Raw genomic sequence first — 15,000 nt, forward strand, 5'->3', positions numbered from 1 at the left:
TAAAAGGTGGTGGGGAAGGGGAGGAAAGAATGCTTTTTGAAAGAAATGGGGCTGGGGGGAGGAATGTCAGTGCTCTTATCCTTCTTACTGTTTAAATTTAACAGTTCAACAGATGCATTACCTCTCAGCTCATCAAGTGGTTTAGCAATTTCCGTGAGTTTTACTACATTCAGATGGAGAAGTATGCACGGCAAGCCATCAACGACGGGGTCACGAGCACTGAGGAGCTGTCTATAACCAGAGACTGTGAGCTGTACAGGGCCCTGAACATGCACTACAATAAAGCAAATGATTTTGAGGTAGGCACTGATCTTTATTTCTCTGTGTTTGTGAGTTACTTCGAGGTCCAGGCTGCCTTTAAAAATAATGCACCTTTTTGATGTGGCTATGACCAGTGGAATCTTGGCGTTCCACATCCCTGAATGATGCTAATTAATCCTTTTAGCCCTGGTAGCTGGAGACTTATGCCTCACTCTAGGACCTGACAAGAGAGAAAAGTTTTCACTTTTTTTTTTATAAGTTTCTTAGTTTTGCCTTTTTGAAGTTTCCTTTAGGAGGGACAGTAGTTAAAGAAGTCATCTCACAGCTCTTCTAAAGCTCCCTAATTGTGTGATCAAACACTCTGCTTTTCTTCATTTGATTTACAGAACTGAAATGCATTTGCTTTGTCCAACTGCAGGATAAAATGAGTACTCGAAGTAAATGCTCTGTTTTCTGCTGTAACAGGTTTGTGGCTTTGATTAAGATTCCTGTTTACAGGCCAGCCTGGTAGCTCAGCAGACTATTGTTATCATTAACATGCTGACCCTTGGCGATACCACGGGAGAGTGTTTCTCCCTGCTGAGGATGGCAGTTTGCATTGTTCAGGTAGTCAGATGTAATGATGCATTTGAACAGGGTGTGCGTGTGGGGGAGGCTTGAGTAATCCCATCTCTTGGTGGAGTAGGAAAGCAATGGTGGTACTAATTACTAACTTTTTTTTTGTCTGCACCATTCACTCAGGGTCAAGTTGCATAATGATCCCCCTCCTGTACAAAAGTGATTTTTCAGCATGAGGAGGGTGATTTCCTGCCTAAAATCCTTCTGATGGATTTTTAGCGGGACTTGTTCTCATAGCACATCAGTTCAGATGAAGCAAAAAGTCTAAGTGAAGACTTTTTTGTCTTTCTTGGTTGTTTCTCCCTCTTCTGGGCTGGCAGGTTTCTGCAAGGATGGTTGCGTGGAAGGGGCAGATGAGGTGAGAGGGGGGAAGAGGATGTTCCTCAAAGGTTGTGCCATTGATGGTGGGTGATGGCAACATCTAGGCTGTTTTTGGTGTTCCGTGGCCTCTCAGGCACTCAAGCAAGCACAAGACAGGAACTCCCACCCCTGGGACATAGGTCTGCCCTGATGCCAAGCAGGAATAGAAACAAAAATTCGAAACACAGGAATAGAAAAGGACATACACCAGGAGATAAGTATGACCAAATTTTTCCTTGTGCTTAGATTCCCTCAAGTTTTTTTTTTACTAACATTTTTCAATTCATAGAACATAGCTTGAAATATTCCTTGAGTTCAAAAATTCTCATACTCTTGATGGTTTCAGACACTTATTACTCATTTTCAAAGTGTTAGTGCCAGTGTTAATGTAAGTGGATTACTCCAGTAAATAATTGTGGGGAGTGTATGTGTTTTCAAGTAGATAAGAAAACATAAATCTCATATGTTTAGTACTACTAGCAATGGCAGTCTCCTCAGACAAGGGTTCTTTAGTGGGTTGGAAAGGAGCCCCTTGGTTTGTTTTCCTCCATTGTTGAGGGAAGGAGATATTATAAATGGTGATTGCAACTTCATTCATTTGGTCTTTCTTGTGTTATGTACTGTAATGAGAATTTCCTAGAGTTCAGGTCTTGGTTTTGCTGAGGATCCAGCAGTTATGAGAACATAAAGCTGTGTGGTGCTTTTAATGTAGACAATGTAACTTTTCCTGATAAATGCTCATCCCCTCCCCCTCAAGCTGGAAAGCAAAAATGACAAGTACTGTAATGTTGAAATTGGATCCAAAAGGATTTAGCAAACTGAGCATTTGACATATTTAGCATCATCAAAGTTCCTTCCTCTCATACTTCAATGATACTTTGCTGATCTTCTGATTAGCCTGATATGCTATTTCTCTTAAATCACCTACACTGTCATTCCTAAACCCTTCTGTTTATCTATTCTTGGGTCACATTCATGCATATACTTTGTGCGTATAGGCCTAAACTGACTATTAGGAAAAGAATTCTAAAGTTAGAATATGTGTTTGGTCCATACCAGGCTGTGCCATTGATTTGTTCAAGAATTTGTGATACTGTGTTCTTTTCCCTGGGCATTGCCACTGACAGCTTGTAGCAAAGGCAAATAAGATGTTTAACAAACCACATGTCCTATCATTTTTAGCTTTGCCACTGCACCCTTGTGGCTGTGAGCCAGAGACAGATCCAAGGCCTCCTCCCGTGAGGTGCAGCTTTGCCTGTGTTTTGTGTGTACGTGTGTGTAGCCAGTTCCACATTTTTCTCTCTTGCAGTAGGGCTAGCTGGAGAAACGTGCTGAGCTGAACAGAGCAATGAGGGACTGAGTTTTGAAAGGGAAAAAAACCCAGAAAAAAACGTTTGGGATTTTTTTGTGGAAGGTGAAAGTGCTTCTTTATTCTGGGGCCATTCCTCCAGGGAGGAAGAAGGTGGCCTGTCCTGGTGAATGAAAGCCACAAATGTGAGTGTCCCAGCTCAAGTTGGTCAGAAAGAGAGCACAGCTTGTTGTGCCACTTGATATCTGTCTCATATGTGGTGTTGCCATAGGCTTTTGAATGCCAGCTGCAATAATTAAAGTCAGATATCGTTGCTGTGTATTACAGGAAAAAGAAAGGAAAATAAAAATTAAATAATTTTGTAACTCTCTTTTAGAATCTGCCCTAGCGCAGGTCATCAGAGCTCACAGTTGTGACTCTGGCAGGATGATTGAAAACCAGGGGGGATACCATGCTTTCAGTTAAAATAGAAATATGGCTAGAAAATGAGTTGAAAAAAAAAATTAGTTTAACATGAGTTAAAAAACATAAACAGAGGGTTTCTTTTCAGATTTATGTACTTAAAAGAACCAAAAGAAACTGGCCTGAGGACAATGCCTGAATTTTAGCCTTGCTTTGTCTCCCACTCCTTCTCAGTCATCCTTGTTCCCTGGCATTTTTTAGCAGTTACCGTCATTCTCCGCGTATTAACGCCTCTCTGCACAGTGCCCATTCCTTTTCCTGGTGGGCATTTAACAGCTCAGCCTTAGTTCTGAAGTGTCAGGATGTCTCTGTGGCAGCAGTTCCACTCTGTGCCCGCTGCCTGCTCCTCCCGCTTGCCCCGCTCCTCTGTGGGGTGGGCAAAGCAAAGCAAGCCCCGCATGCGCCATCCTCCTGAGCTCAGCCTGCCTGCTGCTTCACGGGAACTTGCCCGATTTTGCAGATGTAGTTATTGAGATGGATCACAATAGTGAGGCGCCTGCCAAGCTGTGCTATTTGCACAAACACACTGGCTGCAGTTTTGGTACGGCGGGGCTCGACACGAGGATTGCCTCGCTTCATGGCGCTAGTTACGGCACATGTCGCTTCTGAGGGGGAGAAAACCATTTTTAAGGAGTTTGCCCTTCTTTTGGCAGGGGAAAACCATACTAGTGGGAAAAGCCTAATTAAGACCAGTTGTACTCAGGTCTTAGCAGAGTGTTTAACTTAAGGCACTCTGAGTTAGTCCCATAAAAATCAATGGGATGATGTAAAACAAGTCAAATAGCACCACCTATAAAACCTAAGTAATATAACCCTGTCACGTAAGCGGCCTAGAAGCCCTTGAGAGGAACGCAGGCTGCCAGCATTTTCAGAAGTGATGATGATTTTAGGTCAATTTCATTTTGGGATGCTCAATAAGAGTCACTTTGTCAGGAGGTCCTCAACAGTCCATCCCCTGAAAATAAAGTGTGCCCAGCACTGCATCCAAAAATTAAGACATCCTAAATTATAAAAACTGCTGGCCACTCATATGCTTATTTTAGGAACCTGTATTGTTCCCCAGTTTCATCTGCAGGATTCATCTTGAACTGAATTGGTGTTCATCAAAAAGAGAATTAAAGTCCTCAAACCTGATTTTCATTTAAACTAAAGCCACTTTTGAGTGGTTTTGCAGCACATAGGTACTGCAAAGTACCATTTATAACCACCCTAATGCTCTGCAGCAGGCCTCAAGAGAAGTGAAATTAAGTCTGTAACCTGCTAACTTGGCTCCCAAAGGTTGCTCTTTCCATGCAAACTGCCCTGCTGTGGCAGTCTCCACGCTTCTGGTGGCACCAGCAGTGTGCACAGCCCAATGGGACAGTTGTTTGTTTCAGTATTCCACTTCTCACATTTCTCCCTCAGCTGTATACTTCCTCCTTCAAGGGCTTTATTGTTGTAGTGTTTCAACATCATTCTCAGCACTCTTAAAGACAGAGTTGGAAGGCTGCTGTCTGCTGATGTGCAGCAAGGGGAGTAAAGCTGCTCTGGCAATTTGAGAATAACAAATCTAACTGTCCTGAGTGTTCTGAAGGAAAACTGAAACATAGGTGGCCAGATGGTATTTCTTTTCCCTTACAAATCTTGGGTTCAGGGAACTTAATTGATGCCCTCTGGCCCGTTTTTTTTCCCCCTTGTAATTTTGAAGAGGCTCCCTTGTGAAACAGCAGAGCTTTCCTTGAAACTGCACAGGACATGAAGCTGGTTTTTAATCAAGTAACAAAATCCACGGCTTGCAATAGAAGGTCTGTGCGTTGCATGTATCAATTAATGCTTATTAATCAGTTTTTGCAGTTAGTTGAACTGCAGACCGTAGTTGGAAGCTATTAGGGAGAGAGTTGTGAGAGGAATACTATTGCAGCGCTACACCCGGGTCTGCTGTTTGTGTCCTTTGGAATCAAGGTGTTTGTATAATGAAGTTGGCATGTTGATATGTGATCCATTTTTTAATGTCATTACAATTTTAGTTCCCTCTGTCTTTTTGTCATTGGGTTGCATTTAAGCACAGCAAGCTCAACTTTAAACTTCCTTACTCAACAGCTTTATTAGTTATAACGTACCGTGACCTTTCTCAACATTCTTAAAGAAAAAGATACAGTGTAATGTCACTTTACTTTGCTTATTGTTCTTTGTTGTGGTGAACAAAGCATTTTCTACAGTGGCTATAGCACATAATTATACAGCTTTCAATAGCGGTGTCTTGGCACATATCAAAGTTCAGAAGAGCCTTTAGAAAAAAAAAGATGTTTTGTGGCAGCCTAGGGAGGGTCTCATCTTTCCTTCAGAAAATAGTTCAAGGCTCTTCTGTCAAGCTTCCCTACTTAGAGCTTTTTCTCCTCCTGCTTCATAAAGTTTAAAGGGGATTCAGTGGAGTTCTATGATCTATTTCCTTTGAAAGATTGTTCCTTTGCACAGAGAAGTCCTTTGACTTCAAGAGTTCACAGATTCATGTCTTTAGGTATCATATGTCTGACCTTATCAGTTACTCTATTTAATGTAGGAGAAAAAGTCTCAACTCTTTGTGTTTGTCTGTTTTGCCTCTGTGAAATGATTTGGTGAAAAGACCATCCTTTTTAACACACCACTGAGAGGCCGTTTCTGACTGTAACCTACCCTGTGGTTCTTCTAAAAAAAAAAAAAAATTGTCCTTGTGTTTTGTGTATGGATGATTTCACAGTGAGAATAGAATTATACAAGGACAGACACACATAAAAAAATCTTTTGCTCTTTTTTCCTAAATGATCTATTGGCTATTTTGGTGGCTGCTACTCTGGTTCCCCAACAGGCACAACCATTTAACAAACACAGAGATAGCGGCTGGAGTGCTGGGCCAGCAGTAGGTTTTCCCTTGCTTCGACCTACCCCAAAGGCCTTCATAATTAATTGTCCTTCAGAGATGAGGAAAGTTCAGAGACAGTGTGTGTAGCGATGTCTATTGTCTGACATTCAGTTCTCCTTCCCTCAGCTCTTTTTCTTCATTCCACAAAGGGTTATCAATAGGAGCAGGGAGCAAGCTCTCTTCTAACAGCTGCTGGTGGTGGCTGTAGCTTTCTGTGGAAGGTATCATTGTGTTCAGCCATCTATGGATTAAATGGCTGGAAAAGTTCTAACAACCCTTTCAAACGGGCGTGTTTATTTCATCTAGATTACACAGACCTATTTAGCTAATTAAAAACTTTCTCAGAACCCCTTCTCTCCTATTCAAGGGAAGGAAAAAAATTAAAACACTGCTGTAATTATGAAGAATGGCTGCAATGAAACTTCGTTAAATAAATGAAAAATTTGATCTGTCAGCTTTGATCCAAATGCACTCAAATAAGCAGAGGCTTGTTTGTTGAGTTGTTCCGTGGTTTTGGTTTGTGGTTTGTTGGTTTTTTTTCTTAGAGGGAAACAAGGTGCACAGTAGAAAAAGCATAAAATACAACATTGATATAAGCTGAAAAAGAAACAAACACTTGCCCAATTTAAAAAACTGCCACAGATCGTACTGTCTCTGCTCCTAACATCAAAGTGCAAAGACACTGGAGTTTGCTAAGCAGATTATTAATATTGTTGTGCCTTCTGTGATTAATTTAGAATCCACTGTGGCATAATTATTAAACTTCGTATACAACAGAACAAAATTATATACATGCTTCCTTGTTTTCCCTGATGATATGCTAAACAAAGATATGGTGGGGTTAGTAGATAGGCAAGAAGTACAGTCAAATTAGAGTTGTTTATTAACAATTGCTACGTTACTGCTCCAATTAATTGGGCGAAGCCAAAAAGGACAAATACAATCATTCTTCCACTGAACAGTTTAACTAGCAAATTAGGGGGGGGTTTAATTTTTTTTTCTTCTCAAAAAAACAAAAAAAAAAACAAAAAAAAACCAAAAAAACACCCCTCCACTATGGACTTTCCACCTGCATTCTTCACAAATACATCACTTTGCAATGGGAAGAAACAATCATATAAAACATTTTCTGGGCTCCATCGCATTTCCTGACTGTTAAGAAGGCCTGCACAACAATCAAGATCAATTATTGTACTGATTAAGTTATTATGTCTGGCATTTTGAAACAGGTTTTCTGTATTTAAGAAGAAATTGCATACAGAGTAGATGCAGCTAATACAGTAATGCAAAAAAAGATCATAAAAAATTAAAGTTATTCTTATGAATCTTTCATTAGAAGCAATGAAAAGGGACATTGGTGAAGCCAAGTGCTTTGTTCTTCTGAGCTCCTCTTGTAGGTCCAGATCCTGCAAACAATTATGTACTTGAATGTTCCTTCTGCGAGAGTTCTGTTGGCACCTTCAGCCTATCTTCTGCCCTTTAACAATTTCCCCACTTCAGCCTGTGGCAACACTACTAGCAGTGTTGTTCTACTTTATCAAATAGATGTTCCCTTTTAAAAATTGACAAATTTCCGTTAAAAATATATATATACCACAAAATCACAGAGCTGTACAGAGGCAGACACTTGCTTTTATGCAGGAGAACTGTTGTGAAATGATTTAAGGCTACTCAGAGCTTTTCAGATTACTCCCCACCGCAAATAACATGTTAAGTACTAAATTACCCTAAGCTGTGTTTTATTACTGATCAATAAAATAGTAATCTTGTCTTTTAGCATGGAAAACTATTTTAGTGGGCTTTTTTCTGGTTTAGTTCAGGGATAGTTGTAAACCAGAAGGCAAAATTGTCACTGCTCTCCCTGGAAAAAAAACAAACAAAAAACAAACTAACAAATCAAACCCCATCCTCATTTGTTTTTAGCTTTGCTTTGAGGGAATCCTAGGATTGTTCCAGCTGAATGGTGTTGGGTTTCTGTTCCTGTGTGCATGTAGTGATGATATGCTGTGGGTTTTTTGGGGGTATTTGTATTTTTGGTTTTGTTTCTTTCACAATTATTTACTCGTACTCATCTTTATTGCCCCCTCCTCTTTTCAAAAGAAACAAAAAAAAAAATCCCCTTCACCCCCCTGAAAAAAAAAAAAAGGAACCCACAGAAACAAACCAAAACTTGGCAAACTCTTCTGACTCCTAGTGCCATTTCATTTAGCATTCAACAAGGGGTACTGGGAATTGAAACGTCAACTGGAGATCGAGAAAAGCACCAATTTATAGTGTGTTAGCCTTGCACAATTCAAGATTTCGTTTACTGGCTGCACACATTATACCGAACATCTCGCCACTCTCTTGTGGCAGTTGTGAGGAATGGCTATTCCTTCCCGTGTGTGTACTACAGGCCTCTAAAGACCCTTATTTATTCTCTCCCATGTCACCTTGTGTACAGTCTGGTCTGTGACACTGATGGTGATTATGTCATTATTTTGCTCTGGGGGCTTTGGCACATCTGCAGAGCTGATGCACATCTTCTTTGTTACGCTGGCATACGTCCCATATCGCAAATGCTTCATTAGCCTTACTGCCTGCCTCCTTGCCAGACAAGAATACCCAAATCCAAGCTTCTTTTTCCTCTGGTCTTTTGTGTCTGTGATGAGCCTTTATTCATCTTCCTAGTTCTTCCCTGTTTTCTATTTTTCTGTGTAAAACCGATTTCCAGATGTCCGTCGTTCTCCAAAATCCCATCGTGGATGAGGAGTGAGAAGCAAGGTGAATTTTAACCCATGTCATCCCTCACTCGCTTAGAGCCTTATCTCTTACAAGGTGAAATGCTTTTTCTTTCATTCTGTAGCTAGCAGGAATTCGTTAGGCAATTTTAAAACCTGGTGTTTAAAAAAAGGAAAAAAAAAAGAAAACTAATCAATAAATCTTAACGTTTTATAAATCCTAGTTGTGGTAATGGGTAACATGCAAGTTGCACATGTTTTTTCCAGACTTTCTTCATTTCTTTGAGACAACATAGCTAAATTTCTCACTCAGAACTTTTGGAGGAGCAGCACTGTCTAATGAAGGTGGAGGGTGTTCATGAGACCTGATCAGCTGAAATTTCTTGTATCCTGTTTTAATGTGTCACATTAGAAGGTCATAGAACATTTTGTACTGTGAAAATTGAGGAAAATGTTTGATCTTCTGAACTTTATCTAAGCTGTTCTATATAAATGTCATACCAGAGAGATGTGAAATAGTAGGTTAGCTTACTAGCTTTGTAAGATTTTTCCCTCTGTTTCCCACCCACCCCATGCTTTATCTTCATGACACGGAACTAAATTCTGGGCTGGATTCTCAATGTCTGGTGTAAATCAGCTCCAGCAATCATTGCAGCTAATTAATATATGCCAGCCGAAAAGCTGTCTTTTGTTGTGTTACTATACAGTCAAGTGTGTGAATATATTTTAAATGCTAATTGGAAAAAAGTTTCATTTAATTTTTTAGACTACACATTAAATGCAGCACTGGATTTGTAGTCACAGAGCCATCATGTTCATGGATGTGAGGTGGAGGGTGGGTGTTGTTTTTATTTTTGTGAGGCACGCTTGCCAAAAGAGGAGATCCCAGCCAATTCCGTCTCACAGTGCAGGGTCAGGGCTGTGTGACTGACTTTAACAGAAGCTTTGCAGATAGGATTGCCCATCCTATAGGACTTTGAATAGGTCACCTTCACACAGAACGCCGTTTCCTTGATACATTCAATGTGTTTTAAAATGGATGAGAGTCAGGCTCTCATGATGTCAATTAGCAAACTGTCAAAATACTTCAGAAACCGTGGGAGAGGTTTAGCAGCGCTGTGACCCATGCTGGTTTCTGGGCCAGCTTTCTGGGGTCCTGCCCTTTCTCAGAGCAGATATCCCTGGCCTGAGAGAGCAGTGGCAGTCAGGTCTGCTTGCAGGCAGGCCTTGGTGAGGAGCTCTATGGGGATGCTGTTTTCAAACATACCTAAATCTCTGTAAGGGAAAATACTGAGGTTGTGTGGAAGTGGCAGCAGGATATTGCACAGATCCACAAGGACTCAGTGTCCTTCACCTGCATGAGACAAAGCAAACCTGAGCAGGGGGAGTTGTAGTTTGTAGTAGTTGTAACATTAACAGCACAAAAGTGAAGAAAAACCATTCAGTCCAAGCGGGAGGCAGTCTTTGGAGAGCCAGATCGCTTACTTACACATAGCCCATCACCTGCAGCACTAGAGTATAGCTGAATTTTGTGCAGAGAGAGTCTTCCTGATAGGTAAGTGTGGGTGGGCGAGGGATAGAAGGACAGCCAGAAGGGCTGGCTGAAGGTAATCAGTGTTTTGGAGATGATTTCTCCCTTTAGATCTGGAAGGGGCAAGGTTCAGCTTTCTTATCTGCAGAGGGGGCAGGTACACGGGCAGGCTCTGATTCATTTTGTGTGACCTCTGGGGGGGGGCTGTTTCAAGGCTCTGGTGGAAATGCGCTGTCAGAAGAAACCCTGTCCAGGTGGTGGTCCAGAGTGCTCAAAGAGGTGGCCTTGAACTTGTTTCTCTAGTTAGTGGAGAGGCTTTGTAGAGAGCAGCAAACCAGGGTGGCACGGTCTCTGTTGCTAAGCAGACAGACTGCTGCGATTGGGACTTAGGTAGAACTGTGGCATAGACATAAAAATGCATTTAAAGCAGTAGTCTGCAACTTCAGAAAGTTTTTAGAGGAGAGAGGGGAAAATAAACACTGCAAATTAAAGGTCTTTAAGTGCCAAATATCAGTGTTCAGTGGGCGGGGGGAGCAGGAGCTGGAGCAGCTTATCTCTTACAATTGCAGAGAGGGCTGGCTCCATCAGATGAGGCCCAGCCTCGAGGTTATCTAATCCAGTGCTGTCTGGAGTCGCACCGTTTCCTTCCGCAAGGGATAAAGGGGAGTCAAATGAGAGGGAACTCAGCCCATTAGGATGTAAGACTTTGTCTTCTGGCCTCACGGGCTTGTGAGCCTCACTGGTCCCTAGCAGGTCCTGCACTGGAGCTTGTAACAGGGTGTTTGTAGCCCAGTTTGGCCAGCTGCATGCCTCAGGATGGCATAGATGGAGCAGTTTATCCTATCATTATGGGCTCTGGATGCTCATAAAAGCATGGTTGCACTGGGAGGAGATTTTTCAGAATTGTTTTTCAGTGGGAGCGTAAGCTGGTGGAGACAGCTTTATTTGCAACACCCTTCACCCATAACCATGCACAATTTCCTTCCCCTGGCCTTACCCTCTGCCACTGGAAAGAGGAAAGGAGGTACCCTCTGCCAGAGGGCATGCTTGCCGCCTTCATGACACCCCCAAAAGGACCCTGGTGACAGCCTGCTTCCCTGCCAGACTGATTAAACACCACCTGCTTCCCATCCTTCTCCCCTACCTCCCTCCTCACTCCCCCCAGCCCAGCCTATGCAAACCGTGGAGGGAGAGGGCTCAGTTGGAGCTTTTCAGGGCCAGACGCAGAAGACAGAGGTGATTGGAATGCAGGGAGATGGGAAGAGTGTACAAGAGCAAGCAACACCAAATATACATGTTACTGTACTGTTGCAACATTTATGTGTACATATATATATATGTATATATACATGTGATGTATTCTAGATGCATAATACTTTTAATTATCACTTCTACTGTAGTGTTAGTGTCTCACCTATGGAGCCATATTCTACTGAACATAAAATCCTTGCAAAGTACAAGTTCTTTGAGCCACGTTACCTCTATATCCATGGTCTAACTAGCAGTTTCTGCATGCCTGGATCTTTCACACATGGAAATACACCTTGAAAGCAGAGGACTTGCTGCTGGTGCAAGACGTAACCTGCTCATCTCAGTCCAGGATGTGCCTCCTGGTCCTTCTGAGTAACACATCGCATTCCCATCTGGCTGATGTGTCCAGGAGAATATGCAATAACCTCTCTGCTGAGCCAGAATTAGGTGGTCATCCCTGTACTCACTTTTCTGGGCAGGTTTTTTGTGGGCGCGTCTATGTGGTACCTGCCAGAATTTGGCAGCAGGGTACATAATATGCTGCTTGGCATTGTAGGCATCCTCTTGTAGCAGATTGCATTTCACCATAATGGACTGAGTTAAAGTTAGGCTATTCTTGTGTGTGAGAGGGTTTTTTTCTTCAGTTTTTGTATGAGACAACTTCTGGAGTGTGACAGTAACCTCTCTAGTGGCTATTTCTTACATTTCCCAACACACGCTAAATGCCCAGCTAGCATAAGCTGTAGGAGCCTTAGTGATTTTTCCATTCTGTGGCACTGCCACTGGCAATACAGCAAGTTAAGGGCAATCAGAGTTTCCATTAGAAGCCTCTACATCTCATGCAGGTTTAATTCATCAGTATTGCAGAAGAGGAGATTTAATAATCTTCCCGGTAAAATGCTGTTGATGATTTCTGAGGATGGAGAAGGGGAGAACTGAATTTCAAGGTGCGAAAAGTCTAAACAAATTGGAAATGCTAAGTCCTATTTTGTCTTACCCTGCTTTACTCCTGAGTGTTACCAAGTTTTGTATTTGGAAACCAGCACGTTGAAGCCGTGGTGTTGGCATGCCAGAGCAGCTCTGTTTCTGTGATGGAACAGCTCATCCCCTGCACTGTGGACAGGGATCCCACAGGGTGCAGTGCTGTGTGTGGAGCAGGATGGGGAGATGGGTGCCACAGGGAGCACCCCGGGGGGCAGCAGGGGTGTGAGCCCCAGCGAGCTGTGGCAGCACCGCGTGCTCAGCTGCCAGTGGCGCTTGGTGCTCCAGCCACACGGGGAGCCTGCAGAGTACTTCCCAGTCTTTATTTGTGGAAAAGCTTAATTGAAATGCAAGTGATTAAATCTAATGTATCATGCAGTATCCATTTTCACTGCACTACCACTTTCACTTCCCCGATATTATCATGCCTCTCAGCAGCCCCACTGTCAGGTTTTTTCCTTGTAAGAGCCGTGCCCATTCTCTCTCCTCTTTGTGAGCTTGGCGGAGCAGATAACAGTAAGCCAGGAGTAGATTATGAGTGCTCCAAACTCTCCTCATGGGATAGGGGATCTCAGCTTTATTTTAAACAAACACTTTTAAAATACATCCTTAAATAATTTCCCAGCTTTTAAAAAAAATTTTAAAAATTACACTGCAACAGTAAATGTAATAAGCAACCTCTGTTGTTTGCCATATTTTTTTCTTTTTTGAGCTGGACTTGAACAAATTATTTTCCCTTTCCAATACTGGGGTTGTCGAAAAAGAGTGGCCTTCTCTTTGTGTGGCACAGTGGGAGAACAGACTTTCCTAAACAGCCACCCAGTTTCTTGTCCATTTTTTTTCTTTCAAAAAAATGTATTTCTAAAGAGATTTGTACAGCAGAAGTTAGAGGAAACTTGATGGCAAAAAATGAAGACTCTGGTGGCACCAGAGAACTGCTGCTGTAGCCAGGGGGATTGGGACACATGTAGAGGTGGGCAAAATGACACCCTGCATTCTAGAAAGGTGCTGGTTGGGAGAAGAGTGTGTATACTAGAGCATCCAATAGTTGAGGTATTTTTCCTTTGTGTTTTTAAAATAAAAGCATCCTTTCCAACTATTTTCCTCTCCTCATAAGTGATAATGGAAGAGGCATTAGCCTTTCCATTGCCTGAGCCAACCTGTTTTTTTTCTAAGAGGTGTCCAGGATGTTCAGCCAATTGAGTGATCTAATTAGCTGAAAATTGTTAATTTCCTTTACCTTATAAAGCACCTAACACAGAAACTGTTAAATAATGTTAAGTGTCAGACTTAAACTGAGAACATTGGGCCATATGCTGCCATGGCTTATGCGCCAAAAAGTGTAGCAACTTACTCCAAAACCTGCCTCCAATTCCTGTGTAGAAGCCAAAGCCTCCTGCTTGATATGCTGCCTCACCAACTCACAGTGCTAAGATGGTCCCACACAGCAGCTCACTGCATTCGGGGAGCAGGGAATGTGCATGAGGGGAGGGACAGTCTGGATGAACGTGGCAGGAGCCAGGACACCGGCAAGGTGTTGCAGATGCTGCCCTTGCAAGCCTGGGAAGTCCGATGGTGGGGCAGTGCTGCTCAGGGCAGCATTAGCCTGGAAAAGGCACCAGATCTGTGCCTGCAGCTCCTGATAGCACAAGTCCTGCTCTGCAGGGGGCCAGGGGGATAGGTGAGCTGCCTGGAAGCTCCTTCTTAAAGCAGGGTGGTCCCTGGATTGGTGGAGTGCATGCAAGGGAAGGGTTGGTCTGAGTGTCACCAGCCTCTCTGAGAGAAGTGGCTCCAGAGGTAGTGTCATGTCTTACTGCTAGGGAGGGATGCAAAAGGACTTGTCCTTGATAAGTTTCCTACAGAACAAAGACTGTGATTATGGGAATGTGCGTTTAGGTGCCAACTTTCCCCCAAAGCCCACAGGCTTAGAGCTTTCTCCTGTGAGAAGAGGCTTGTATGAGTGACACAAACCTACTCTAAGAAGGTTTCTTTCTGCCCCCAAAGCACATCTTACACTGACATTGGGAGTGAGGAGGTGCCATGGCCAATCTAGTCTGTGCTTTGTATGAGGTTTTCTTGGCAGAAGTATTTCTCCTGAATCTCTTCTGCTGTCTCTGTGCCTGTGCTGGTGTGGATCGCTGTGCATGCACACTAAAGCTGTCTGATCTGGAGCTACCCATGGTGAGACTGCTTCCCCAGTAGTGGATTCACCATCCTGAAGAGGTTCTGTAGCACCTGTCTAATAGGTGCTGTTTATACCTTAGCCTTGGGTTCCCTACAGAGTTCTGTATAGCCACTGTCTAGATCATCCAGCAAGAAGAGTGATCTGGCCTTGTCCCTCTCATCCCCTCCAACCTGTTTACTCCCATCACCACGACCTTGTGCTCTGCAACGTGAGCAGCCTTCACCAGCTGAAGACCTCTGATCCTAAGTCCATGAGAGGTTTTGGTTTTTCTATTTGGCAAGGTGACTTGTTGCCCACCAGGTCAACATGAATAAATGCATAGTTTTTCCAATTGGAAAAATTGGAAAAAACATTCTTGAGCTGTCTATGCTGCGTTTCTTTATTTCTGCTCTTAGTTAAAATTTAAAAAAAATTTGAACTCACATGCACCAAGAATTCTACTTT

General features: G+C 42.8%; 1 protein-coding gene across 5 annotated transcripts in view; it reads left to right on the forward strand.

Annotated features, from left to right (window-relative positions):
- Nucleotides 1–15,000, forward strand: part of PROX1 (prospero homeobox 1) — a 49,436-nt gene that overhangs the window by 21,432 nt on the left and 13,004 nt on the right. For all 5 annotated transcript variants that reach the window (XM_039697959.1, XM_039697960.1, XM_039697961.1 and 2 more), the window contains one exon: nt 105–299. In XM_039697959.1, the coding sequence (XP_039553893.1) occupies nt 105–299 (195 nt within the window). The remainder of the gene's footprint in view (nt 1–104; nt 300–15,000) is intronic.

This window comes from Passer montanus, unplaced genomic scaffold, assembly GCF_014805655.1.
Source record: "Passer montanus isolate IOZ18808 unplaced genomic scaffold, ASM1480565v1 scaffold12, whole genome shotgun sequence".
NCBI classification, from domain to species: Eukaryota; Metazoa; Chordata; class Aves; order Passeriformes; family Passeridae; genus Passer; species Passer montanus.